Source organism: Manis javanica, chromosome 10, assembly GCF_040802235.1.
Source record: "Manis javanica isolate MJ-LG chromosome 10, MJ_LKY, whole genome shotgun sequence".
Taxonomy (NCBI): domain Eukaryota; kingdom Metazoa; phylum Chordata; class Mammalia; order Pholidota; family Manidae; genus Manis; species Manis javanica.
Genome location: NC_133165.1, coordinates 52464926 through 52489587, shown reverse-complemented (window position 1 = coordinate 52489587; position 24662 = coordinate 52464926). Strand labels below are relative to the sequence as shown.

Below are 24662 nucleotides of genomic sequence, written 5' to 3'. Positions count from 1 at the left end.
ATTAGTAAAAATTCTTTTATATGTATGTGAATTTCTAGACTATTATTTCATATCAGAATTAATTTTTTCACAAAGAATCACAAGAGTCACAAGAATGGGTATCTGAGAGATACAGGCCTCATAATAAATAAGAGGGTCTTTATTCCTGACTTCTTACTACAACCCAACTCCACATTTTTGGGTCACTGGATTTAGGTAATCCTAACTAGGACAACAAAGGCAAAACCCTCATTTATGTCTTCATGATTTTGCTCAGATTTGAAGAGTGTGATTTCCTGTCTGACACAAGTGTACTTGGAACAATTGTACACCAAGATTTCACTGTCACCTGCTTTGACATCAGTGTCAAACTGTTTCAGGTTGAGTTTGTTCTCCTGGCTGAGACAAAGAAAATGTAGAGACACAGTAGCTAAGCAGAGTTAAAGTTTTATTTGAACACACTCCAAGGAAGGAGTGGGCCAGAGTCAAGGTAGACAAAGTCCCTGGTCTTTTAGGGGGAGGGTCTATTTAATCATGTCCCAGCCATGGTGCCTCTTTGATTGACAGGCTAAGGTCATTTGATTGACAGTTCTAATTACACACCATTCCTCTTAGTGCACCTGTCTTCACCCAGAAAAGCCCGTGATGTGGAGGGGCAAAACCACAATTTTATTTTAATGAAATTATGATGAGGTGTAGTTTGGGCAGTTCTTAGTTTTGTTCTTTTGGGCCTGGGGCCAGTTTGGCTCCACAGGCAAGGAAGTTATCTCCCTGCAAAGCCTCTGTTGTCTTAGTGGGACCCTCTAACTGGGCATTATTTTCTTGAACCTCATCTTCCCCTTCCCTGGCTGCTCAAGTCTGTCTTTCTACCTAATACAACTAAAGCACGTGAAGAAATTTATATGGACAATAATTTAGGAAGTAATGTTTTACATGTTAAAATGTTCCAATAATGACAATTTAATGTTAAGAAGTTTGACCAAATTTCCCTGTATTTCATATTTCTCATTCTGATAATCAGGTTTCAGACTTTAGTTTCTTATACTTTCTGTCCTGTTTTTCTTTGTACTTCTGGGGTCCTGCAACAGGAATACTAAAAGAAAGTCTATTGAATATGCACATTTCAAGCCAAAAATAAAGGATGGTTTGGCAGACTCACTGACTTCAAAGATATAATGGCCTGTAAGGGCAAAGTGAGTAGAAAGTGTGTTTTGTTTTGCTAATGGTCTCAACCTCAGTACTTCGAACAATAACTAGCAAATAGTTGCTGAATTAATATTAATTAAATGAATCAATGAATATAAGTATATGTAACGATTCTTTGCAAGCACAATCTGTATGTCCAGTTGGAGCTCAGCATCTAATACAGGTCAGCTCTACCCGCAGGTTGCTTCTCCAGGTGGAGGAAAAATAAGTGCAGGTGAAGCAATCCTGCAGGAGGCCTAGAGGAGGGCCTAAGCACCACCTCTTCACAACTGCCGCCAACTTGCTTTAGAACCCCGCGCAGCACGAGTGAAACGTGGGGGCCGGATTAGGGGAGGCCGTCGCTCACCCATGACGTATAGCCTGCACCAGCGGAAGTGAGGTCGTCAAGTGCGGCCGAGAAACGTTTCTCTCCCGTTTTGGCGCTCGTGCACCATGGCGACCCCACTCCAGCAGCCTCCTCAGGCTGGCGGCGGGAAGCGCAAAGGCAAGGCTCAATACGTGCAGGCCAAGCGGGCTCGGCGCAGCGACAGTGGTGGGCCGCGGCAGCTGGAACCCGGGCTGCAGGGCATTCTCATTACCTGCAACATGAACGAGCGCAAGTGCGTGGAAGAGGCCTACAGCCTGCTTAACGAATACGCCGACGACCTGTACGGACCGGAAAAGGTAGGGGCCCCGGAGGACGAGCCGGCCAGCCGTCCTCTGAGGGAGGAGGGAAGGCCGGAAGGCCAACTGCGGTCACACGCCCGGGGAGTTTTCTCGCGCTCTCGGCGAAGGGGCGTGGCCTTGCCTAAGTTCTCGCCCTCTCGGGCCTGGTTTGCGGACCACTGTCGGGTCTTTCGCTCCGAGTGCTTGCACCGCGGCCTTTTCCTTTTTCCCATCTTTATTCCCGGTGGCTCCGGTTTATAGATTGTATACTGCCTTCCGGGCGGTGTGGTTTTGAAGCTCTTTCAGAAACATTTACTTCTTACGGTAAGTGTTCTGAAGTAATGTTCACGCGGACACTGAAGTTCAAGTAGGTTGAACAGATGGTCCAAATTCACAAAGGCAGATTTCATCCCGTGTCAAGGTTTTCGCCATATCTTATCACCATCTGAACGTCGTGGTTGTAATAATGTGTGTGTCTTAAGCAGTATCTGTTAGGAATGCCTGTAGCAGTGCCATTTATTTCTCAAATGCACGTAAAAGTACATTTTAAGAAGTAAAACATTTTTTACCAGAACCACCTGAAACCTGATTGTCCCAACTGAGTTTGGAAATCTTTATATTCTTGGTTTGGAATCTGAACACGAAAACTCCAAGGGCTTAAATGAAGAATTATAAAACAGAGGGGATTTGAAATCAGGTACAATCATTTACTAGCTCTAGGGCTTAGGCATGGGCACATTATTTAATTCTGCTGAGCTAGATGAAAACGGTAATGTTATGAAAGTATTTAAGCAACTTTTTAGCCAATTATTTTTTGTGTACCTAAAATATGTCCTGGTATATAATAAAGTCTCCATGAATGTGCATAATTGTTGTTAGTGCCTGATTGGCAACTCCGTTGGTGGGACAGAGAATTGGCAACAAATACATGTCTTGTCCACACTGGTAACTTGAGCAAGTTCGATCTTTTTTAGGACAAGAACCATTATTTTTCCCTGCTCTTTAGTAGAAAAGGAGTGAGGGTTTTTAATTCCATGACTGTTTGATCTGATTTCCCCAAAAGCAGATAGTCATATCAGGCACAGAGATACCTAGTGAGGGATTAAGGTCTACCCTGAAATGATACATTTGGTGAGCAAAATTTCCCACTGCCCCAGACTGTCAAGATGATTTTGAGAACATTTTCAAATTACAGTTGATACTCAAAACAACATGGGTTTGAACTATATGGGTCCACTCACATGCAGATTTTTTTCAATAAATATACTGGAAAGATTTTTGGAGATGTGTGACAACTTTAGAAAATGTTTTCTTTTCTTTAGCTTTATTGTAAGAATACAGTATTTAACACATACGCAAAATATGTGTTAGTAAACTCTGTATGTCATCAGTAAGGCTTCCAGTCAGCAGTAGGCTATTAGGAGTTAAGTTTTTGGGGAGTCAAAAGTTATAAGCAGATTTTTGACTGCAGGTGAGGGATTGGTGCCCCAGTCCCAGTGTTGTTCAAGGATCAACTATATATGCACCACAGACGGAGGGAATTCCCTTCTTCCACATTTTGGAGGGAGTGATGGCTCAGTCTCTTAATAAAAGGCTTTACTGTCAATATTGAGCTACCTGCCATTGGGGGTTTCATAAGTAAGTATAGTTTTTAATATGAACTTTGTGGCATTTTTGCTCATTTGTTTTATGCAAGCAGTTTACAGGCAAGGATGAGCAGCCCTCTGAAAATGAGGGAGAAGATGATGATGTGGAGACTGCCTTGAAGAAAGAAGTTGGTGACATTAAGGCATCTACAGAGATGAGGCTAAGAAGATTCCAGTCAGTAGAGAGTGGAGCAAATAATGTAGTCTTCATCAGGACACTTGGGATAGGTGTGTCTGACTAATATGCTTTATTGATCCTAAAATACCTAGACATTTCTATCTCAGAGAACACCACCTACAAAATGGCTTTGTGGTTGTGGCTCAGTCAGTCATTTGGATTGCAACCTTTCTACACTGTTAGCGCTAGGCTAATTGGCTTGGGAATAGAAACCTGGCTTTACTACTTCCTTTGTATGTAACTTTAGGCAAAACAGGAGTACATGTTTTGTCTAAAAGGAGCAGCTGCAACTCAGTTCCAGCCAGTTTGAAACAACTCTAGCTATTTGGGAATACAGTCCTAGTAGAGCCAAATATTCCAATTTTCAAAAGAAGTTGGAAGTCTGGAAAAGTTCCTACATTTTTAAATGCAGTTTTACCTACTTAAAAGTATTGAAAACTGAGCAGCTCAAAACGGATTTGTATGCAGTCTAAGGACTACGTCATGATCCTGTGCAACTTGTCATTTTGTGGTTCCTTTAAGGTCTGAGGTCTAGGCTTCTATACGCACTTAGCTAATGGATTAATTAAAGTGTCTTGCAGGGTTTTTTGTTTTTGTTTTTGGAAACTGTGTGCAGTAATGTTTGTTACTTTGATTTTGCTATTTTTATAGGAAAACAGCAGTATGGTGGTGTTATTGGATAAAACTCTTAACTCCACTGTCTTCATGAACAGTTATTTTTAGTGAAAGCAGTGACGCTGAAGAGTTAAAATATTAGATACCACACTACTACATAGTGGACACTGAAGAAATATTAACTGGAAAAAAGTGGTTGGTTATTCTTACTAAAAATTCATTATGATAATTTCTTCTCTCCTGTCAGTGTAGGCACCACCAGTGAAAATTCAGAGTTTGAAAAGAATTTAAAATGTCTGAGAACTTGTTTTTAACTTGTTTGTTCTGTGCTAATTTTTTTCTTTTTCCTTTAGAACCTGAGAAATTGGTACATCATATTCTCCAGGATATGTACAAAACCAAAAAGAAGAAGACTCGGGTTATTCTACGAATGTTACCCATCTCAGGCACATGCAAGGCTTTCTTAGAAGATATGAAAAAATATGCAGAAACATTTTTGGAACCCTGGTTTAAAGCTCCAAACAAAGGGACATTTCAGATTATATACAAATCTCGAAATAATAGTCATATGAATAGAGAAGAGGTTATCAAAGAATTGGCAGGTATGTTTCCCTTGGTTTTTACCTTGATGTGCAGTGATATAGTACTTGTTCTTGTATTCAGGAATTTTTTATTTTTAAGATTTGAGGCTTAACATTTTTGAGTGTAGAACAAGTATATTAAAATGTCCTTAATACCAAATAAACCAATTTTAGTATGTTGGATATGAAATTTTCTGATAGTTAGATATCAAGTCTTTTCCAAATCAAGATGAATTTTCTTTGGGAAAGAAAAGTACTGATAAAATGTCTCAGGATTTCATTTGTATTTATTGAAAGAGTTCAGGGACTTTGTTTGAGGTCCTTATAGACGAGTGAACTAATTATGTACCTTGCTTTACTAAGTTGCAAACAGGAAAGAGGTGAGAGATTGTTTTTGTGTCCATCAAACTTCATGGTATCCTTCTTCCCCTAAGTGTTTCCCCATTCTTTTTGTTACAGGAATAGTAGGCAGCCTCAATTCGGAAAATAAAGTGGATCTTACCAGTCCACAGTACACAGTGGTAGTAGAAATCATTAAAGCTGTGTGTTGCCTCGGTGTTGTGAAAGATTACATATTGTTCAGAAAATATAATCTCCAGGAGGTGGTGAAGAATGCTAAGGACCCATCACAGCTTCACCCAAAGCAGGCAGCACAAGCAAGAAATGGGCAAGAAGCTAAATTGGAATCTGGTGACAAATCAGATCAAAGTGACCCAGAAGAAAAAAATAACCAGGAAGCAGTCCTGGAGAATAGTGAGGAACTGGAGCAGAGCAAACCAATGTCTGAGACACAGGTGGTGACTGAGGGGAGAGCTAAACCTGAACTTGCAAGTGAAGTCACAGAAGGATCTGAGTCAAATGAAAATGACCTTTCATAGGAAAAAAAATTGGTGTCGGAGGTGGGCTTCTCATCTGGGGTTCTGTGAGATGTTACTGGGAATCCACATAAAATTGTGACTGAAAGTACTGCTTTGAACTTTGTGTGTGCTGCATAATCTCATATTCACAGTAGTGAACAGTGATTGAGTACCTCTGTTAACAATTTTGTTAGCAATCTTTTCAGCTCTGGCAGTGTGCAGTAGGCCCATGTGCATTAATTGAGAAGGGCACACTCTGAGTCCTCCTCTGACTGGTTGGGATTTCTGTGAAGAGTGTACTTCAACTTGGTGCTGACACTCGCTTACCCTTCAGGGTTTCCTTAATTTGAGGTTTTCCAAGGGTTCCTCCAGTGTAAAACTACTGGAAAAAGCTGGAAGAGACACCAAAAAGAACTGCAAAATAAGATGTTCAGGTTGAGAAATTAAGGGGCTGTGAAATTAAGTTTTGGAGATGGGTTTAGTTACATTTTTAAAAGTTCAAAAGTATTATAAATGTTAAGTCTTCCCACAGCAATGGCTGTGCTTATGTAACAGTATGGTAATATATTTTTATCCTCCTAGCTAGTGGTCCTGCTTGGCAAACCAGAGTAGAAAGATTTGTGAGGGGCAAAGAGAGCAGACAGGGTAGTGCTAATGCATATGGGGCTGAACTTCCTTATGTCTTCAGATTTGGGGGAATATTAACTCTTAGTAGGTTGAAATCATCTGAAAAGGATCATATGAGCATTTAAAAATTTAGGGAAACGAGGACAGGATTTAGTTTACTTCATCAGAGTTGATCTGAGACAAAAATACTTCTATTTTGTTAATGTAAGACTCGGGGAATAAAATTGGCCATATGCTTACAATGTACAACTTGGTGGAACTGGGTTCCTTTTAGTTTGTGAAGGCTGCTTCTCTATAGGATTTTGATTTAGTGGTTTGTTTTTAATCTGCTTTTGTATTTGTATTTGGTAAGATTGGAGTGTGACAAAAGCTCTTCTTCCCCAGCTGTGAAGTACTGTGTTCTGTTGGGATCTGAATTCATTCATTGAAAGATTTGTTTTCAGGTTTACCAACTGTTTATTTCCACTGACATTTGAACATGTTACTTTAAACATGACAAGATTCCAGGGTGGGAATTGAGCTGCCTTTTCTTTTAATTGTTCTTTAAAAAAATTGTCAGTTCAAAAACTCTGCCACATTGCTGTGGTATAGTAAACTTGTTCTGCTCTATGGAGGAGAAGGTACTAAATCTGCTATTTTAAAACTTGTTTCTGTAAGGTTATACAGGATTTCTAAATGTTGTTTTTACTTCTATTTTCCTTTTGTTATAGCCAAGTATGCAGCTGGTTTTTCAATTTCTGATATTTTCAGAATGACAAAAATAAATTTATTCCCTAAATATTCATGTGGTGTGTTTTTTCTTTTTTTATGCTTAGTATGTCTCTTGCTTTGTAATAAGTAGATATGTCATAAAAGATGTTTATATATCAAATTATGTATCAATAAAAGTCATATACATTGTCTTAAAAAAACAGGTACAAAGATAGTTTTAATTGCTTTCGAATAGTTAAATATTCATGTAAGTTATCCAAACTATGTTTTACAGTGAATTTGCTTCAAAATGAGGTATAATAATACAGTACTTAATTAAATTTACTTATCATTTTGGGGTTACTTTACTCATTTTAGCTTTAATATTTTAGTCCACCTTAATTACTAATGTGTAAAGATGTTAAGCAGAAGAAATTATGGCTTGAACAGTTCTCTTAGAATAATTCTAATCTTTATTTTGAATTAATTAGGCACAGGGTAAATTCATTGTTCTCTGTGCCTTTCTCAGTAATCATTTGGCTTGTATTTCAAATATGACAAATCATTACAATCATTGGTCATCATAACTATTTTCTTCCCAAATATTTTTAGATTTTATTTATTGTCTAAGTAAAAAAAAAATTCAGTACAGGAAAAATCTTCGGCATTTTAAGAGAGTAGTCAAAGAATTGTCAGAAAGCAAGAACTGAAAGAAAGCAGCTTGAAAGCTACTAAATGCCACAGGTTTCTTTTCAGGCTATCTTCGACCCCATTCATGGTCTCTTAAAACATTGCGTTTAATTTTCCCAGTGATTGTCTTTGGGAGTTCTTGAACAAATTCCACCTAATTAACAGAAAAACATATTAGGAGATGATTGCATTTGACTCTCCCAACTGTCTGTATGATAGGAGAGAGCTTTCATGAAACTCTGGCATTGAGTTTCAGAGTCTGGGGGTTGTCTTAGCCTACGCTAAGTTTATTGAATTTCTTAGACACCAGAAATGGTTCATTTATACAGTTAAGAAGACAATGGAGCTCCATCACAGGGGTTTTTAGTGCAAATTCACTATGCTTTGCCAGTACAGCATAATCCTTCATTGCTTTCCCTCAGTTCAAACATGACCTAGGTCTCTACTGCCCACAGGGAGATAGAGGCTACACCTAAATGCACAGAGTAACAGCAAGCTAATTCTCGGGTTTTGAACTTTTAAAAGCTGGGTCCTGGAGGCTGTGATAATTTTGAGTATATACAATTTTCCTTTTATGCTCTGGCTTGACAGTAAAATCCTCTTACCCACTCAAGATACAACAATGGTGTTTTTAAACGTTTTCAAGCATTTCTGAAAACTGGTCACTGATTTAGTGAATTAATGAAGAAAATGTAGTTCTGAGGTTGAAATGAACACCTTTTGGCTGAAATAATGCCAATTGAAATGGAATTCTCATGAGAAGGATCAGTCAGTGTCTGTCAAAATACCAATAGGATTCCCGGAGTAGAAGGAAACTGCAGTGCTATCTCTTGTGCCTTTATACAGACTTAGCTCTTAAATCCTCCCTTGAAGAAGGTTACAGGAAAGATGCCAGTTTCTTTGGATAATATCTTCTTCCTGAGCTTTTAATTTGTACGTATATTATGGCCCAGTACTATGTCGGATGAGTCAAGTACTGTCTTTAAAAACAATGTGCCATAATTTCCTCCCCCCATAAGGAACAGAACTGATTAGTTCCTAGTAGTTACTCAATATTGCAGAGCTGATAACAACTTCTGGTTTATCAAGCATTTGTAGTGTCCTAACATAAAACATTTGAAAGCAAAATTCTTAGGGCTAAAAAATTGAAATAGGTGTCTCCTACTCAAATAACAAGCTACAGTAAAGTCAAAAACTAATAAAATCTACATACTTACTAGCTTAGACTCTTGTTTAATAACACACACTTAACTTTTGGGCAAAAGACTTGCCTTTCTTGGATATTTGTAAGGTGCAGTTGATTTCTTCACATGATCCTGAAGTTCAACAGTTAATTTCTCTGGGTTGGATGACTTAAAAGGTGCAGATAAGACAACAAAAGCTTTCACTACCTGCAGTAGAAAAGTCAGTTTATATTGATAACCCTTGTTTTTTCAGATACATCCAGAGTTTGGGATCTGTGCTGAACACAGGTACCTGTCATCTGCCAATAGCTTGAGTCATGAATGCAAATGCCGGAGATCACCTCTGAACCTCTGAACAAAGCTTGGATGCAACAAGTGAGGTTTTGAGATTAAATTCTAGACAAATGGTTTATGTATATGAGGAATGCAGTGGTTCAGTAAAGCTAAAGGTTGAGTGTTGCTTACATGTCACACATGTGTTTAACATTTCAATGAGACCAACCCTACTTTTTGTACAGGCAATACTTGATTTACAGATACCACTTAATCCACCTAACTTATACTGCTGTTAAACCTATGTTGTTGGGGGGCAAATAGGGGTTCTAAAGAATATGTGGATTGAGAGGGGTTTGGGGAGGCCTGATGGGTTTGTGTCTGCTGGGAGATGGACTCTCAGGATTGATCTTCCTCTAAAACATTTTTTTGCCTGATATTTTTGGCTTTCTTTTTGTAATATTATTTAAAACTCACCAATCTGATAATTTTTTAGATTAGTTTAAATTATTCATACATTGATTTTAATTGGCATTTATTTCTGATGTTCAGTTGAAACCATTTATATTGGGAGAATGAGAATATGGTGGCAGGGGAAAAATATTTTGGAGAACGGAATCCATTGAGCATGGAGGTGGTACAGGAGGTACAAAGTATGGGACCCACAGTGTTGTTGCAAAGAGTCACTGCTGTATGAGAGTGAGGAGAGAGAGAGATTTGGGAGGATGTTGATAGACAAAACGTTTTTGAAATTTTGCCACTTACTGAGTCTAGAAAACAGGAAAAGAAACCTCTCCCCTCCATATACTACGTGTCTTCCTCCTAAAACTAAGGCTACTGCTGTCATTCCCTAAGTTTCTTTTCATTGGTCCTAAGTAGGCTTGTGGGACATGTTTGGGAACCTGGCCATAATCTCCTATTTGCATTGTTGCTGTGAGAAACTGTATCCTGAGTTCCATGACAATTGTACATACAGTAAAATCTGCTTTTGCTAATCTAGTGTGTGTTCCCCCCTCTTTAGTAACAAGCACTCTGATTTTACTATGGAGGATTACCCTAACTTATGTCTGGTGGGGTTGACACTAACTTCTACCTCTAATGACTAGCATAAATCCAGGTCTGGCCATTCAGCATATACCATTCCCTGAACCATGTTGGTTAGAGATACAATCTAAGATAGGCAAATGCTGTTCTCATTGCTTGAAACTGTTGGAAAGAGTTGTGTCCTACCCTGGGGTTGTTGAGCTGTGTACGTATGGAGCTGGTTGCTCTCAGGTAGGAAGAACCTGCCTGAAAGTCACTGACCTGAAGAACAGCAGAGCAGAGAGATGGAGAGAGACTGTTCTGCTTAATTTCAGTGAACCCTTGGATGTAGCTGTACCTGAAGACCTCACTGTTTTGTTTTGTTTTTAACTTAAGTCAGTTTGGGTTGAGTTTCTGTCACTTGCCACCAAAAGAATCCTAATACATCGCCTTTGGGACACAACTCATTTGTAAAATTGATTGCCTAGTATACAGTTTGTCACATATGCCTCATAATGATAACTCTTGATTCACTCTTCAGAGTGGTCAAAGAACAGATCTTGAAAATATGAAATTGCTACTTTGATTAGTGATATTCACTCTACCTCGCCTCTGATGGAGTCTGGACTACTGACAACAGCTGATTCAACAACTGCTGGGTGCTCAATTAGGGCGCTCTCCACCTCAAATGGCCCAATGCGGTACCTGGAAGAGGAAAAGAAGTCTTTAATCACTACACCACCCAAGTACAAGATCTCCCCTGGCAAACTTCTACTTTCTAAAAGTGGCAAATATACCAACCCAGAGGATATGATGACATCGTCAGCTCTGCCGACAAACCAGAAGTACCCGTCGCCATCCATCACTCCTCTATCTCCAGTGATATAAAAATTCCCTCTTGTCGTGGCAGCAGTTTTCTCAGGATTGTCCTGCAAATCAAAGATGACTTCTGGGATAAATTTGATCAGTATGGAAAGAGGTATGGCATCCATGAAGTGACTTAGTGCTTTGCACATTCTATTTATAAAAGAAATTATTTAAAAAAATTTTAGTTCCTAAAATACAAAAGGTCCAAGAGTATAATAAAAAATTCCATCTCCAGTGCTCCATATCCCTGTCTTTCCCACCTCTGCAGCCTGCCCTGTTGTCTTTTCTGAGTACAACCACTGCAATTGGTTTCTAACATAGAGTTTAATCTTTACAAAACTCTGAGGATATAGATGATACTCTTCCCATTTTACAGATGCAGTAGACTTGGATTTTGTGACTTGCCCATTGTTACATGACAAAACATGGTGGATACGAAATTTGGACCCAAATCTGTATACTCCTCCCTATACCACATTTTCTATTAAAGTGTGAATAGCACATTCTATGTTCTTATACCACATATTCAGAGAAGAAACAGAAGGGCCTTGTAGACTTTAGTCTGAGGGCAATTTCCCCTTCTTTGCCAGGTGGTAGGATGTTGCCATTTTCATCTATAATCTAGAATGAAAGAAACAATTTAGGTTCTTAAGATTTTCTTTTCACAAAATGAAAATAGTTGATTATGAATAGTTGTATGTATGAATAGCAGAAACCAAAAGCATTCTGTCTTCTTTACTGAAGCAGTCAGATATTACCTACCTGTACATCATAAGGTAGTACTCCTTTCCCCATTGAGCCTGGTTTAATTTCTTGCCCTTTCTGATTGGCACAAATTATTCCCTGTTGAGAGGACATGTGTTACTTAAGTATGTAAAAATTCATTTTCTGTACCTGTTCATGTCATGACAGTGAGACTTAACCCTTGGTTTTGACTGATTTTCTAGTACACAAGCTCATCTTCTGGAATATTTTAGACCAGTGTTTTCAAACTTGAGTGTGTATCAGAATCACGTGGAGCATTGCTAGAACACAGATTGCTGGACCCCATCACAGTGTTTCTGTTTCAGTGCGTCTGAGTGGAGTAGTGTCTGAGAATCTGTACTTCTACCAATATCCCCATGCTGCTCGTACTGCTGGCTTGAGGAGCAGACTTTGAAGATTACTTTAGAGTAAGGGTAGAGTCCAGTGCACCTTGTAATAAATTCTCCACTAGGTTTCTCTGGGGTCCTTCCCAGTGCAAAGGAAAGTTGAGTGGCTCAATGCTGAACCTCTCCTGCCCCTGACACCTTGGAGACTTTTCCTGCATGGGGAGGAGGCAGGAAGAGTGTAAGGAATAATTGTAATTCCCTTTTAGCCAAACCTAATAGGTTAATTCAGAGGTTTTGGTATTAACTGGCAAGGTAAGGCATTCTTGGAAACGACATGAAAATTAGAGTGTGATGGGGGCACTTCAGGGGCTCAGTTGATAGTCCTGGTGTTGACAAGCACTTAATAGGTGAAACTTAAACAGTCCATTAAACATACCACTTCTGTCTGTCCATAGCCCTCGTACAGCTCCAGCCCGGTTTGCGCCTTCCACTGTTCCAGCACCTCTGCATTGAGTGGCTCCCCTCCTGTCAAGCAGTGCCGCAGATTCTTGAATTTATACCTGTAGATACGGAGTTGTGTGGGATCTTTGGCGGAGAAATCTGAGTGGCTTTCATTAGTATAGTTAGGATGTTCTAGCAACAAGCAAATGAGCTAAGAAAGGCATGTCTTAGAAGGTTCGTTCAGCTAATATTTGTTGAGCACCTACTATCTTGCCAGATGTTCTGGGTGTGTGAGTCATGTTAGTGACTAAAACAGTTTCCTGACAGAGCTTACATTTAGCAGGCTATTAAAAAGGAGAAAAGCACTATGAGCCAAGTGACATAACAGCTTATAGTAACTGAGCATTTACTGTGTTGTAAGGGCTTTAGAATCATTCATGATCCTCAATCTCTAACTTACAGATAAGGAAACTGAGGCTGAGAGAAGTTAGAGAACTTATCCAAGGCCTCACAAATAATAAAGGGCTGAGTTGGTGAATCTGTATTCTGCACTTCTTGTTATTTTACATGGAATTCTCACAATCCCTGGTCATAGTTCTTAATCTTGTCTTATGGATGGGGTTAGAGCTCTTAGCAAGGTCATCTTGAGTGCCTGAGGCCACACTGTTGGCAAGCAGAAGAGCCCCGCCCACATGACTTTGGAGCTTGAGCTCTTAACCACTGGCCTTACTACTCAGTTGTCCACAGATGTCAGGTGAAAAAGTCTGGAACAGCCCAACTCGGGTTCGATGAGGTCCTAGATGGGCAGGCGGGTGTGGTAGGATGCCTGTTCAAAATAGCCCCTGAATAACTCTTGAAACGTGAGCAAGATGCTCATGTTTTGAGAGCCACGAAGGAGTTGACACTGACTAGGATAAGAGGAGATTCATACCTGATTTATTTTGTCTTGCATAGCACTCTTTCTCCGGGGTGTCCACACTTCGGGGGAACAGAGGGTGGGTGAGCCTGCGCTACCCAAATTGTTTTTATTTCTCCTCATGTATTGAATTCATATTAGTTAAATAAATATACACTGCAACTCCATAGGATGTTCAGGTGATTTGGCTGCACTGAATATAATCTTAGTCTAAGACTTCATTAGCTTCTCTTCAAGGCAATACAAATGAAAGTCGTACTTTTTTGGGGGAGGGGAATTTGTTCTGGGACTGTAGTGCTCTGGTGTCCCCAGGAAAATATTCAGTTGTCCCTAGAGGCCATCCCTGTTGTTCTTAAGCTAGGAGGGGATATTCCACCCCTATCCTAGAAAATGAGGTGGATCTGGAGGCATTTGTGACTGTCACAGCTGGTGGAGAGGGAGGTATGCTGCCATCTAGTGGGCAGAGGTCAGGCTGACTGCTGCTCAGCAGCCTGCCCTGGCCAGAACAGCCCCCCAGTGCAGAGTTAACTCCATCCACAGGGCCAAGAGTGGTAGGACTGAGAACCCTGGGGCTGTCCTGTGCTGAAAAGGGGAGGCCTGTGATGCTGGATTCCAGCTTTTGTTCAGGGTTCAAATAGAGGTTTCTGCCCAAGTACCTCCTAAGGTCCTTCTGCACAAGCATCCGGTACACGGTGGGAGCACTGCACAGGGTCGTGATGGGGTAAGTGGTGAGGGTCTAGATGATGGAGAAAGACAGATGTCAGACGTGGTTAGTTAAAGGCTACAACTAGAGGGGACATTTACCACCCCTCATTCTCTTCCACTAAACTGTGTCCATCTTATGGTCACTACTAGGATTAAAAAAAGCAAATGTTACTAGTGACTAGATGTCTATTGGGAATTCCAATTATTGGAAAGAATATGTATATGTTACAGTAATAGACTTACACAGTCAAAGTCAATAAAAAGTGACTTGCATTTGAGAACAACCCTAAACTACAAACCTCAGGGCTGCAAATTACCTTTCATGATGGAATTGTGAAACCTTCTGCCCATATATTCATATGTAGTACTTACTCTGGATGTATGAGCTAAGCTACCAAACCTTTCCAATACCATTTCTATAAAGATACCAGCCTTTTCAGTGAATTGATTAAATGCTTAAGTAAAGCATTTTGCAGCCCTTTTCTTAATTGTTTAAAATTTGCCAGGCTCATTACACTTCCAGGTGCTTAAAATCAAATGATGACATAGGCATCTTAAATCTAGAGAGATACTAATGTTTCAGAGATCCTCTTTGTAGAGATATTCAGTTATGTAATGAATTAGCAATTTGTATTAAATGTAAGCATTTGAGAGGACACTCAGGATGTATGGTTAGGCTATCTGGATTGTTGTAGATCAAGAATGACTTTTGATCTGTGAATGAATGCACTTGCTTCTAAGATTCTACTTAAGTAGTGTTTATAACTAAGAATTGTGTAAATCTGCAAGTTTTTATAAGATATACACATTATCTTTATAAAATAAGATTTTAATAGTCTTATATCCTATTAAGTAAAAATCAGTAAAACACTTTTTTTAAGTCTTGCCATTATATTAAGATATATTAGTAATATATCATTTATTAATATATTAATACTATCAATAACATCAATACTATCAATAATATACCATTAAGATTATTAAAATAAGAATATATATTAAATATTTTATTTAAATATTATAAAATATTTAGTATTTTATTTTTTTAAATCTTTACTTTACAAATGTATGTTTTGAACCTGCAAAGTTAACTTATCTACTTCAGGGTACTTTGTAAACATGATGTAGAGATCCTAGTTCTTAACGTTACCCTACATTTCTGTTTAGACCCTCATGCCATCTTGTCAGACCAGTTAGCAAAATAACAGGGTGAATGTAGCCTTTGTTCACATAAGGATGTGGTGTTTATTTAATATGTTAAACAATTGATTTTTCATAGTTGAAAAATTATCAGCCTGAATCACATTTATCTGAAGGCTAAAGAAACCAGAGCCATCTGATAACTCTGTCGGGGAAGGAGGGGCACACCTGGTCTCAAGAAGAAACTGGGTGTTGAGAACTAAGGCAAGAAACATGAGGTGACAGGAGAATGGAAGGAGCTGATCCAGGAGAAAGGTGACCCCATCTTCAATCTCCTGTATACATGGGTTCAAATTTATTAGATATTGTCTTTCACTGAATCAGAAACCAAAGATTTGTTTACAGTTGAGAATTCTGGTCTTTTATTTAGAACCAGACTCTTAAGTAGCCATAGATTTAGTGACACTATCAAATCCTGAACAGTCTGAAGCACAAGAGTGGATTTTATGCTCAAGAGTGTTGTGGGAGTTCTCTCTCTACTGTGCTAAATGCTTTCAAAAACAAAGTCCCTGGAAACTTTGCTTCTTAAAGAGGAATGATTTCCATATGTCCAAGAAACCCTGTATTCTGAGGAATCCTTTCTCTGAGGTTTTGGGGGAGACAAGGGAGAGATGTAGCTAGAAGTCATGACTTACATCTAGAAAGGTGTCAGTGTCAAACTGGGCCATCCGATGCACAAAGACACAGGCTCCCTGAAGCCAGGAGGAAAACACACTCCCAATGGCAGCCTTGATCCAGCCAGTATCAGACATGTTCCATATGATATCTGAGGATTTCAGGTCTAGCCAATACCTAAATGATATGGAAAAGCAACAAGATAGACCAATATCACAGACACACACATACAAACAAAACCAAAAAACAGAAAAGGAAACAAACTGGTGTCTTTGAGGACTGGCCAGAACCTCAATGGCTATGTAGAAGGGTCAAAAGGAGCCCTAAGGCAGGATAGCGATTCTGCCTCCCACTTGTGTTACAAGGCTCTTTCAAAATCCTAAGTGAAAGAAGAGAGGGGATGTGAACTCAACAGTCCAAGCAGGTTTATTGCTGAACCTGAGAGGGACCCCTCTGTCCTGGCCAGCAGAACAAAGGAAAGAAGAGAGTAACAGGTCAAGAGGCTTTTTATGGCCAGTATTTTTGGCGGGCTCTTTGAGGGGAGGTGTCAGGGGAAAGGTGGGCTTGTGGCTTGCTGATGTGTCCTCGGAGAATGCTTGTAGCCTAGGTAAGATGACACCTAGGTATCTGAGATGGTGAGTGGGCTTATTTGAAAGGTGGTACTCAGGTCTAGATTCTATCCCTAGGTAGTGTGAGAATGGAGTGGGTGGCTGTTTTGGGGATTATTTGAGTTTGTGCATTGATGCAAAAATTTATTAAGCAAAAATTATATATGCTGGTACTGTTCTACTGAGCATAGTCAGTGAGATAGACCAGGTCTCTGCTCTTATTTTAGGGAGAGAGACAATATGCGCACAATAAAATGAGCAAGCATATTAATCACTATGATAATTTCAAACAATGGTTAAGTGCTACAAGGGAAATAAAACAGGGTAATGTGACAGTTTTAGGATACCTTTCTGAGTGGGTAAATTTATGTGGCAATGAGAAGAAGGAGCCAGACATGCTGTTTTGGAGGTTGACTTAAGACTGATTTCCTAAGTTTTGCTTGATCAGTTGTTGAGAGGGTGCCATTTACTGAGCTAAGGGTGGACAGGGGCATCAAGAGTTGTGCTTTGTAGATTTTATATTGGAGATACCTAACATGCGTCAAAATAGAGGTGTCAGCTAGGCAGTTGGATACACGTGTCGGCAGCTTGGGGGAGAGTTTATAAAAAAACAGAGTTTTCCTCCCTACCTGCCACAGAGGGTGTACCCGATTCCAAGGCTGCTCTGTGAGTGCTGGGCCATCTTGGGAGGGCCTGTGGTCCCACTGGTGAAATAAATGGCCATTGGTTCTTGACTTCCTGTCTCCACACAGCTGTGCTCTGCAGAGGCAGATCTGCAAAACATGGACCCAAAGATGGTGGCTGAAGAGGGCATAGCAGTTTAACTCTCATATTACCTTTGCTCTGCTACTTCTGCCCTCTCATATCAGAAGATAGGGCAAAGCATCCCTGAAAGGCATTTCTCAAGAAATCCTAGAGTGACTTTGCCGACCAATGCTGAGATTTAACAATTCATGTCTCTTTTTAAGGCTCTACCTCACTGTCAGCCAAATTGATAGCTAAGATAACTTGCAGTAACAGAAGGGATTTTTAAATTTATTTTTTGTTTTTATTACTTATTTTTAAACATGGTTTTCCTAAATGCTTCTTTAAAATCTATGAATTTTAAAAAGTCAGTATTGAATTTTTGCAAATTGTTATTAACAATTGAGTTTTATGATGTACAAAGGAAGATATCTTTTAGCATTTGAGTCAAACTTTTTAATACTTTGTATTCAATATCTACAATATCACTGGCAGACACAGTGGCTTAAAAAATAGCATCACATTCTTTTTTTTTTTTGGTATCATTAATCTACAATTACATGAAGAACATTATGTTCACTAGGCACCCCCCTTCACCAAGTCCCCCCCACATACCCCTTCACAGTCACTGTCCATCTGTGTAGTAAGATGCTATAGAATCATTACTTGTCTTCTCTGTGTTGCACAGCCGCCCCCATGCCCCCCACGCACTATACATGCTAATCGTAATGCCCTCTTTCTTTTTCCCTGCCCTTATCCCTCCCTTCCCACCCATCCTCCCCAGTCCCTTTCCCTTCGGTAACTGTTAGTCCATTCTTGGGTTCTGTGATTCTGCTGCTGTTTTGTTCCTTCAATTTTCCTTTGTTCTTATACTCCACATATGAGTGGAATCATTTGGTACTTGTCTTTCTCTGCCTGGCTTATTTCACTGAGCATAATACCCTCTAGCTCCATCCATGTTGTTGCAAATGGTAGGATCTGTTTTTTTCTTATGGCTAAGTAATATTCCATTGTGTATATGTACCACATCTTCTTTATATATTCATCTACTGATGGACATTTAGGTTGCTTCCATATCTTGACTATTGTAAATAGTGCAGCGATAAACATATGGGTACATCTATCTTTCTCAAACGGGAGTGCTGCATTCTTAGGGTAAATTCCTAGAAGTGGAATTCCTGGGTCAAATGGTATTTCTATTTTGAGCATTCTGAGGATCTTCCATACTGCTTTCCACAATGGTTGAACTAATTTACATTCCCACCAGCAGTGTAGGAGGGTTCCCCTTTCTCCACAACCTCGCCAACATCTGTTGTTGTTTAGCATCACATTCTTTTTCTTGCACTGATATGACTGATTTTTGTGCATGCATCAGAAAGTCATGTACTTCAGGGTAGACCGTCCTCTGTCTAGCCTGAGTACTGCAGATGAAGGGGGGTGGGATACTCACTGAAATAACTCCTGGAAGCTGAGCCACCCATTGCGGCTTTGTGGCGACACCAGGAGTTTGGTCTTCAAGTCAGGACATTCTGACATGATGGACTCAACCGACAGGACCACCTCCTCACTGGCCACAACACACTTGGCTTTGGATGCTTGCAGGCGGTAGAGGATATCTTTGGCTGTCAGCTGGGTTGTTCCTGGCATGAAGACAAGCCCTGGGAAGGAGAGAGGGCCGTGAGCTGACCACAACTATTGTCCATTAGGTAAGATTATAGATTGTGGAAACTTGCACTTTGTGCCTAGGTGGAAAGGAGCTGCAGAATTCATCCTTCAGCTACCCCTGCCTTGACCCCAAGGATGTCCTATAGGATCCTGATCACTAGGTGAGCCTTAGGATACGAGCTTCAGAGTCCAAAAGTTCCTGGATCTAATCCTGTCCCTGCAACTTAGTAGCTCTGCGATGCTGAGCATGTCACTTCATCTCTCTGTGCCCTTCTTATCTGTAAAATGGGGGGAATAATAAGTGTCTGGGTTATGGTAGGTATTATAATGGTGGGCTATTATTACTAACATTTTTGTGCAACATTTGAATCATTATTATGTAACACTCAAATAATACTTTACAGTTAATAACACATACTCATGAATGTTATCTCATTCAGTCCTCTGAACTAATTGTCTCCAAAGTGAGTTTTGCAAGATAATCCATCCACTGGGAATGAGAAAAAAATTTAGAAATTGAAAAAAATTTATTGAGATGTTAGAATTCTTTTCAGTTTTAATCTCATTTTCATATATATTTTATAACATGCATACTACATTAGTGCGTTAGAACAATATAAATAACTATATCTAGATGGGAAGATGTATGTCCCAAATATTTATATTGATAGATTATGCAACTAGAAAAGCCTGGAGACCATTGATCTAAGTAACCATGTGGGGTCCATGCAGTTGTTGTCCTCTGATGGAATATCTGGTTGGGTCATAGCTGATGAATGGCAGAGTCAGCCCTCATATCTGGGTCTTCCCAGTGGTCTAGCATCATTGAAGTTTGCCTACACTACTTTGGCAATGCTTAGTTCATCCTTCCTTCTCACTAACTTATAACACTGGCCTGAGATGAGACTGATTTTAAAGTACCAGTTGCTTATGAGAAGAACATATATAGGAGAATCAGATACAAGAGAAAAGGTTGTTTGCACTTCCTAAAATGAGTCAGTGGGAGGAAAGTAGAGTGGATGTAGAGAATTACAAATAGCCACTACCATTTATGGAGCACTTACTAAGTGCCTAGTTTGCACTTAAAATTAATCCCAGTGTATGTATAGATGACAATTAGTCCAAGGATCACAAAGTCAGTAAGTAGCAGAACCAGATTTAAAGATATATTTCCCAGGCTCTCCAGACCTGTGCCATACACCAGACTACTTATTTCTTGGTGAGTCCCGAAGTCAGCTAAATAGGGAGATGTGGAGTTGCATTCCTAGGAAGGAGACTTTACTTACTAAATATATTTTTAAAATGTTATCCCCTCTTGAGAAAATGAATAAATAGGTGATGATAAGGAAGTTAATTAAGAAAACACCTTATTAGGATCTAGGTTCACTCAGTTAAAATATGATTTATTTTGCAAACCACATATTCTTAATGGTTAAGAATTATTAGTGCTTGGTGGATTTGTGATGTGAATGTGCTCAGTGACTCCACCTCTAGCTTGGGGGCTAGGGAGAAGTTGTCTTCTAGTGGATTTCAGACTGCAAACTGTTTTGAAATGTGGTGTAGTACAAGCACTTAGTATTCACTCAGAAGATTTAATAGTTCTGAATTAGAAAATAATCCTCAGTTGATTGCTTAACATTTAATTAACTGAATGTTTTGACCATTTGGCTTGTGAGTTTTTAAATCTTGGCATTTCACAAATTGTATAAATTATGTTAGGTAATATTAAATATAGTTTTAATGACAAACCACCTTTCATCTCTAACCAGATGGTTTCACACTTGCAGGTTCCTTTTCAGAATGGATGCAAAAATAATTATGTATGTTGCTGCTGTTATTTAATGTTGGCAGCAAGAGGATTTTCAACACCATTATGAAAACCTCATAATTATTCTTTTATATGCCATTGAGTTGAAGCACTGTAATTTCAATTAGCAATAACTACATCTCCACTAAACTTTATTCTTAGCTAGGTTTTAATTAAATTACTTCATGGAGTTTTCTAATTTTTTTCTTTTATAAAATATTATGACAAACACTTTATGTTCTTCACAATAGTATATCCTTTGGTATTCTTATTTATTTTCAATTGACTTATAAACATTATTTCATGTTCTAGAGCAAGGATTGGGAAACTCTTTTGGTAAAGCGCCAGATGTAAATATTTTAGGCTTTGTGGGCCATACCATCTCTGTCTCAACTAGCACTTCTGCTGTTGTAGAACAACAACAACAAAACCTTCAACAATATGTAAACAAATGAGCATGGCTGTATTTCATTAAAGTTTTATTTACAAAAACATAGTCAACCTGTAAATCATGGTTTCTGCTGACTCCTATCCTAGAGGAAAAAGAATCCTATAGAATTTTTATTTGGGGTATATTATAAATTACTACTTTGGGAGAAAATGTGTCATGAATACATTAATCTTTGTCTGGAAAGAGGCAGAGGTTGTCCAGCTGGCATCCACAATCATCTTCTTATGAGTCCTTGTGCTCTAAAATGTATTTTCTTCCTTTTGTACTTTCATATCAGGGAGAATTAAAATATATTCAGAGAAGGGATTTCTGGATCATCTGGATAAACACATCATAACCAGCACTGCGAAGAGGCTTTGGTACCCATCTTTGCTTTTGTAGAGCTTTGCATGTAAATCCTAGCTGAATAGCTTTCTAGCTGTGTGACTTTGAGTGAGCTTCTTAACCTCTCTGAGCCTCAGTTTCCTCCGTGCAAAATGGGCATCTCAGCAATACCTACCTCTTAAGATAGTTGTTATTATTACTCTATTACAGTTGCTCTCAGTTTCAGCTCTTATTTTTCTGTCCTTTTTGAGCATAGCTTCAGCTAGAACCAACAACTCAGAAAAACCTCAACTTTTGCTGTTTCTTTATGATTTAGAAATGTTAAATATTGACACTGACCTGTTCGCATACAAGCCACGTTTATGAGCCACCACTCTGGGATTCGGGGCAGAATCACAGCCACTCGGTCTCCTCTCGTTAGGCTGCAGGGCTTGGTGAGCACATTGGCAGCCTTTCGAGACAAGGAGCCCAGTTCTCCAAAGCTCCATTTCACTTCATCCCCTTTGCCATTCACCCACCACAGGGCTGGGTTGGCTGGTCTCTCACCTGTCTAGCCATGGGGACATGGAAAAGATAGAAGGCTTATATATCTAGTCACCAAATAGTTGAGACATCTGCCATTACTTCTCCTCACCACCTGTGCTGGTAGGTCCTGGTCACAACACCCCAGTTTGTCTTCAGGGAAATTACTCCTCTCCTAATGAACACAGGTTTGGTGAGACAACCATCAGGGTGCTCATCCTTCCCTGGCCAGTGGGTGGTCACATGACCCACATTGGATGAGTCAGACCTTCTCTCCCTGATCTTGGGATTTTTGATAGAAAATGGTTGGAGCAAAACCTGTCCATCAGCTCTTGGTGCTTATGCATCCTCGGGGAGCTGTCCTGGTTCCTGTCCTTGCTGAGACTGACTCTCCAGCTTCCAACCCAATTCTGTGATCTCTTCCATATCCCTCCAATAAATTAGTTTCTTGCTCATGTTATATTGTTTCATCCAAATAACCCTAAAGGATATACTAGGTGATTTAGGAACTTTTTTTTTACCCCTAAGGCTGAGGTGTATGGGTTTTCATAGGTAACAAAGAACAGGGTGGAGACCTTTGTGGGAGCAACATCAATGTGAATGAGAATGTTTTGAGAATGGAATGATTGAGAATTCTGGAGGAAACTTCTCATGCATGACTCTACAAAGTAAGTCACCTGTACTGCAAAACCTCTTTGCTTTTTGTGTTACCTGGAAAAAAAATTACTCCCTTTTCCTTCTCCCTATCTGAAATGATCCTTTTCTCTTCCCTGATTGGAACACACTTTGAAGCCCGATTTCCATTTCACTTCCTCTGTGAAACCTTTGTTGGCCTCCTCTTCTCCCATCACTCCTCTGTGTACCTGCAGCATTGTGCACACATTCCAAGTGACTCCATTACTGTGTGACAGATGTGGCCCTACTCTGTGGGTGTGAGCTGACTGAGATCAGGGACTGGTTCATGTACTTTTGGAACTGGTAACTTTGGATAAGAAGCTTAACTTCTGTGAGGTAAGTTCCTTGTTGGCAGTCCCCCTCCTGAACAGGGTGGTGCTGGGGATTTGGTGAAATAATATAAGTCAGTATTTCTCAATCTTTAGTCATTCGAGTATCACTGTTTTTGCCAGATCTGTCTACACCTGTGCTATTGTTCTTTGTATTTTTCTTAACATTCAGTCACTTTTACTTGCATATATTTACTTAAGAAGGAAAATGCATTTAATCACCACCCTCATGGGAAAATCAGTACCATTTGCTAAAAGTAGGTTACTGAAAAATAAATATGTTGAAAATAAAATGTGCCCTTAAATTTTGTCTAGAGATTTTCAACTTCTGCCTGCGCTCTCTGTTGTTCAAAAGAGAGTTTAGCAAACATAAGAGAGCTGTTAAAGACATAATGCATTTAATGAAAGATTTTCCCTTCTGTTTAATAGGGATGATTGAGTCAACATTACTTAATGCCTTTTATTATCTAGTACCTGCACCTTCTGAGGCATGGTCCTTGAAGTGCACTTTGGAAAGCGCTGATGGTTAAGTGTTTAGCTCAGTACCTGGCATGGGTGGGGGGTCAGTAAAAAGGGACCTTGACCTAAGTATACACTGCACACACTCAAGGCTTGTTGCTTTATCCTTTTCAATCTCTTTTTCTCTCCTAATGACCTCAGCAATTACTATGCCTAAAAACAAACTCAAATTACTGCTTTCTGTAACCAGCCCGAATAAATGTGTGGAGACCAAAGAGCTACCATGTGGCACTTGTTGAAAAAAGAAGGAGAAGTGGTACAACTGTGAGTAAACATGGCTGGGGGACGAAGAGGCTCCTTCACGAGACAGTCAGATGTCATTGAGAATCAAAGATCTTCCCTGGGGAGAGAGGAGGGCAATTGGAAAACAAAGGAACCAAGAGAGATGAAGGAATTGAATTGGAAGCAATAAGCAGACATTAGAACAGGGAAGGATGAAGGAAAGGTGGACACTAAGCATCTAATGGAAGCCCATCGTCTTATACCTTCTCTTTTAGGGACCATTGGTCCAGCACATCCCCAGCAAAGTTAAAGTTCTTAGGCAATGACCTTTCACAGCGATTTATGGATTCAAAGTCAGCAAGAGTCAGAGGCGCCCAAAACCGGTGATCTTTGTGAAGGTGCCGGCCAAATGGCTTGGTAAGCCAGATGAATCTGAAGGTCTGGTAGTGGGAAAAAATCTTCATGATTCCCAAAGGGCTTTATCAACTGATATGGATGTGGAAGTACTGCAGCCTGTGGGGCAAGATGAGTGGAGTGCGTTAGTCTCTCCCAGTGCTCTGTGGTGAGATTGGGAAGTGGACTTGTGGCTGTGGGCCCTGGGAAGTTGTGGAACACCTGGAAAACACCCCATCCTTCTTCAGAACTGTGGCAGTCAGTCTCTGCCACTGGCCTCTCTTTATAAAAAGAAACCCCACAACTGTAGAATTGTTAAGCTCCTGTCCTCTGTCCCTACCTTCTCCCCAACCAATAGACAGAATATTTGCTGC

The 24662-nt window shown here is 39.7% G+C and overlaps 2 protein-coding genes across 3 annotated transcripts; one reads left to right on the top strand and one right to left on the bottom strand.

Moving 5' to 3' along the window:
• The first annotated feature begins 1547 nt into the window (after window positions 1–1547).
• On the top strand, window positions 1548–7116 carry THUMPD1 (THUMP domain 1 NAT10 acetyltransferase adaptor). Of its 2 annotated transcripts, none has more exons than XM_017666782.3 (4): window positions 1548–1848; window positions 3527–3704; window positions 4623–4871; window positions 5310–7116. In XM_017666782.3, the coding sequence occupies exons 1-4, from the start codon at window positions 1618–1620 to the stop codon at window positions 5726–5728; spliced, it is 1077 nt and encodes a 358-aa protein (XP_017522271.1). In that variant the 5' UTR covers window positions 1548–1617; the 3' UTR covers window positions 5729–7116. The 2 variants fall into 2 exon arrangements, with proteins under 2 accessions (XP_017522271.1, XP_017522272.1); XM_017666783.3 differs by having other exon boundaries at window positions 1551–1848; window positions 3530–3704.
• Window positions 7117–7546: 430 nt separating this feature from the next.
• ACSM3 (acyl-CoA synthetase medium chain family member 3) lies at window positions 7547–24359 on the bottom strand. Its single transcript, XM_017666781.3, has 13 exons — window positions 24159–24359; window positions 21968–22178; window positions 18832–19039; window positions 17267–17410; window positions 16050–16206; window positions 14166–14245; window positions 12589–12712; window positions 11824–11904; window positions 11581–11682; window positions 10996–11123; window positions 10800–10899; window positions 8986–9105; window positions 7547–7868 (listed from the first exon to the last, which is right to left on the bottom strand). Exons 1-13 carry the CDS (start codon window positions 24357–24359, stop codon window positions 7782–7784), a joined length of 1743 nt encoding a protein of 580 aa, XP_017522270.1. The 3' UTR covers window positions 7547–7781.
• Window positions 24360–24662: the final 303 nt, after the last annotated feature.

Coding starts and splice junctions, on each gene's coding strand:
- THUMPD1 (XM_017666782.3), top strand. CDS start 1,618: ATGGCGACCCCACTCCAGCAGCCTCCTCAGGCTGGCGGCGGGAAGCGC. Junction 1,849..3,526: donor ACCTGTACGGACCGGAAAAG/GTAGGGGCCCCG, acceptor GTTTTATGCAAG/CAGTTTACAGGCAAGGATGA. Junction 3,705..4,622: donor CATCAGGACACTTGGGATAG/GTGTGTCTGACT, acceptor TTTTTCCTTTAG/AACCTGAGAAATTGGTACAT.
- ACSM3 (XM_017666781.3), bottom strand. CDS start 24,359: ATGAAGATTTTTTCCCACTACCAGACCTTCAGATTCATCTGGCTTACC. Junction 19,040..21,967: donor CGTGGCTTGTATGCGAACAG/GTCAGTGTCAAT, acceptor TCTCCTTCCCAG/GGCTTGTCTTCATGCCAGGA. Junction 11,683..11,823: donor TACTACCTTATGATGTACAG/GTAGGTAATATC, acceptor CTTTCATTCTAG/ATTATAGATGAAAATGGCAA.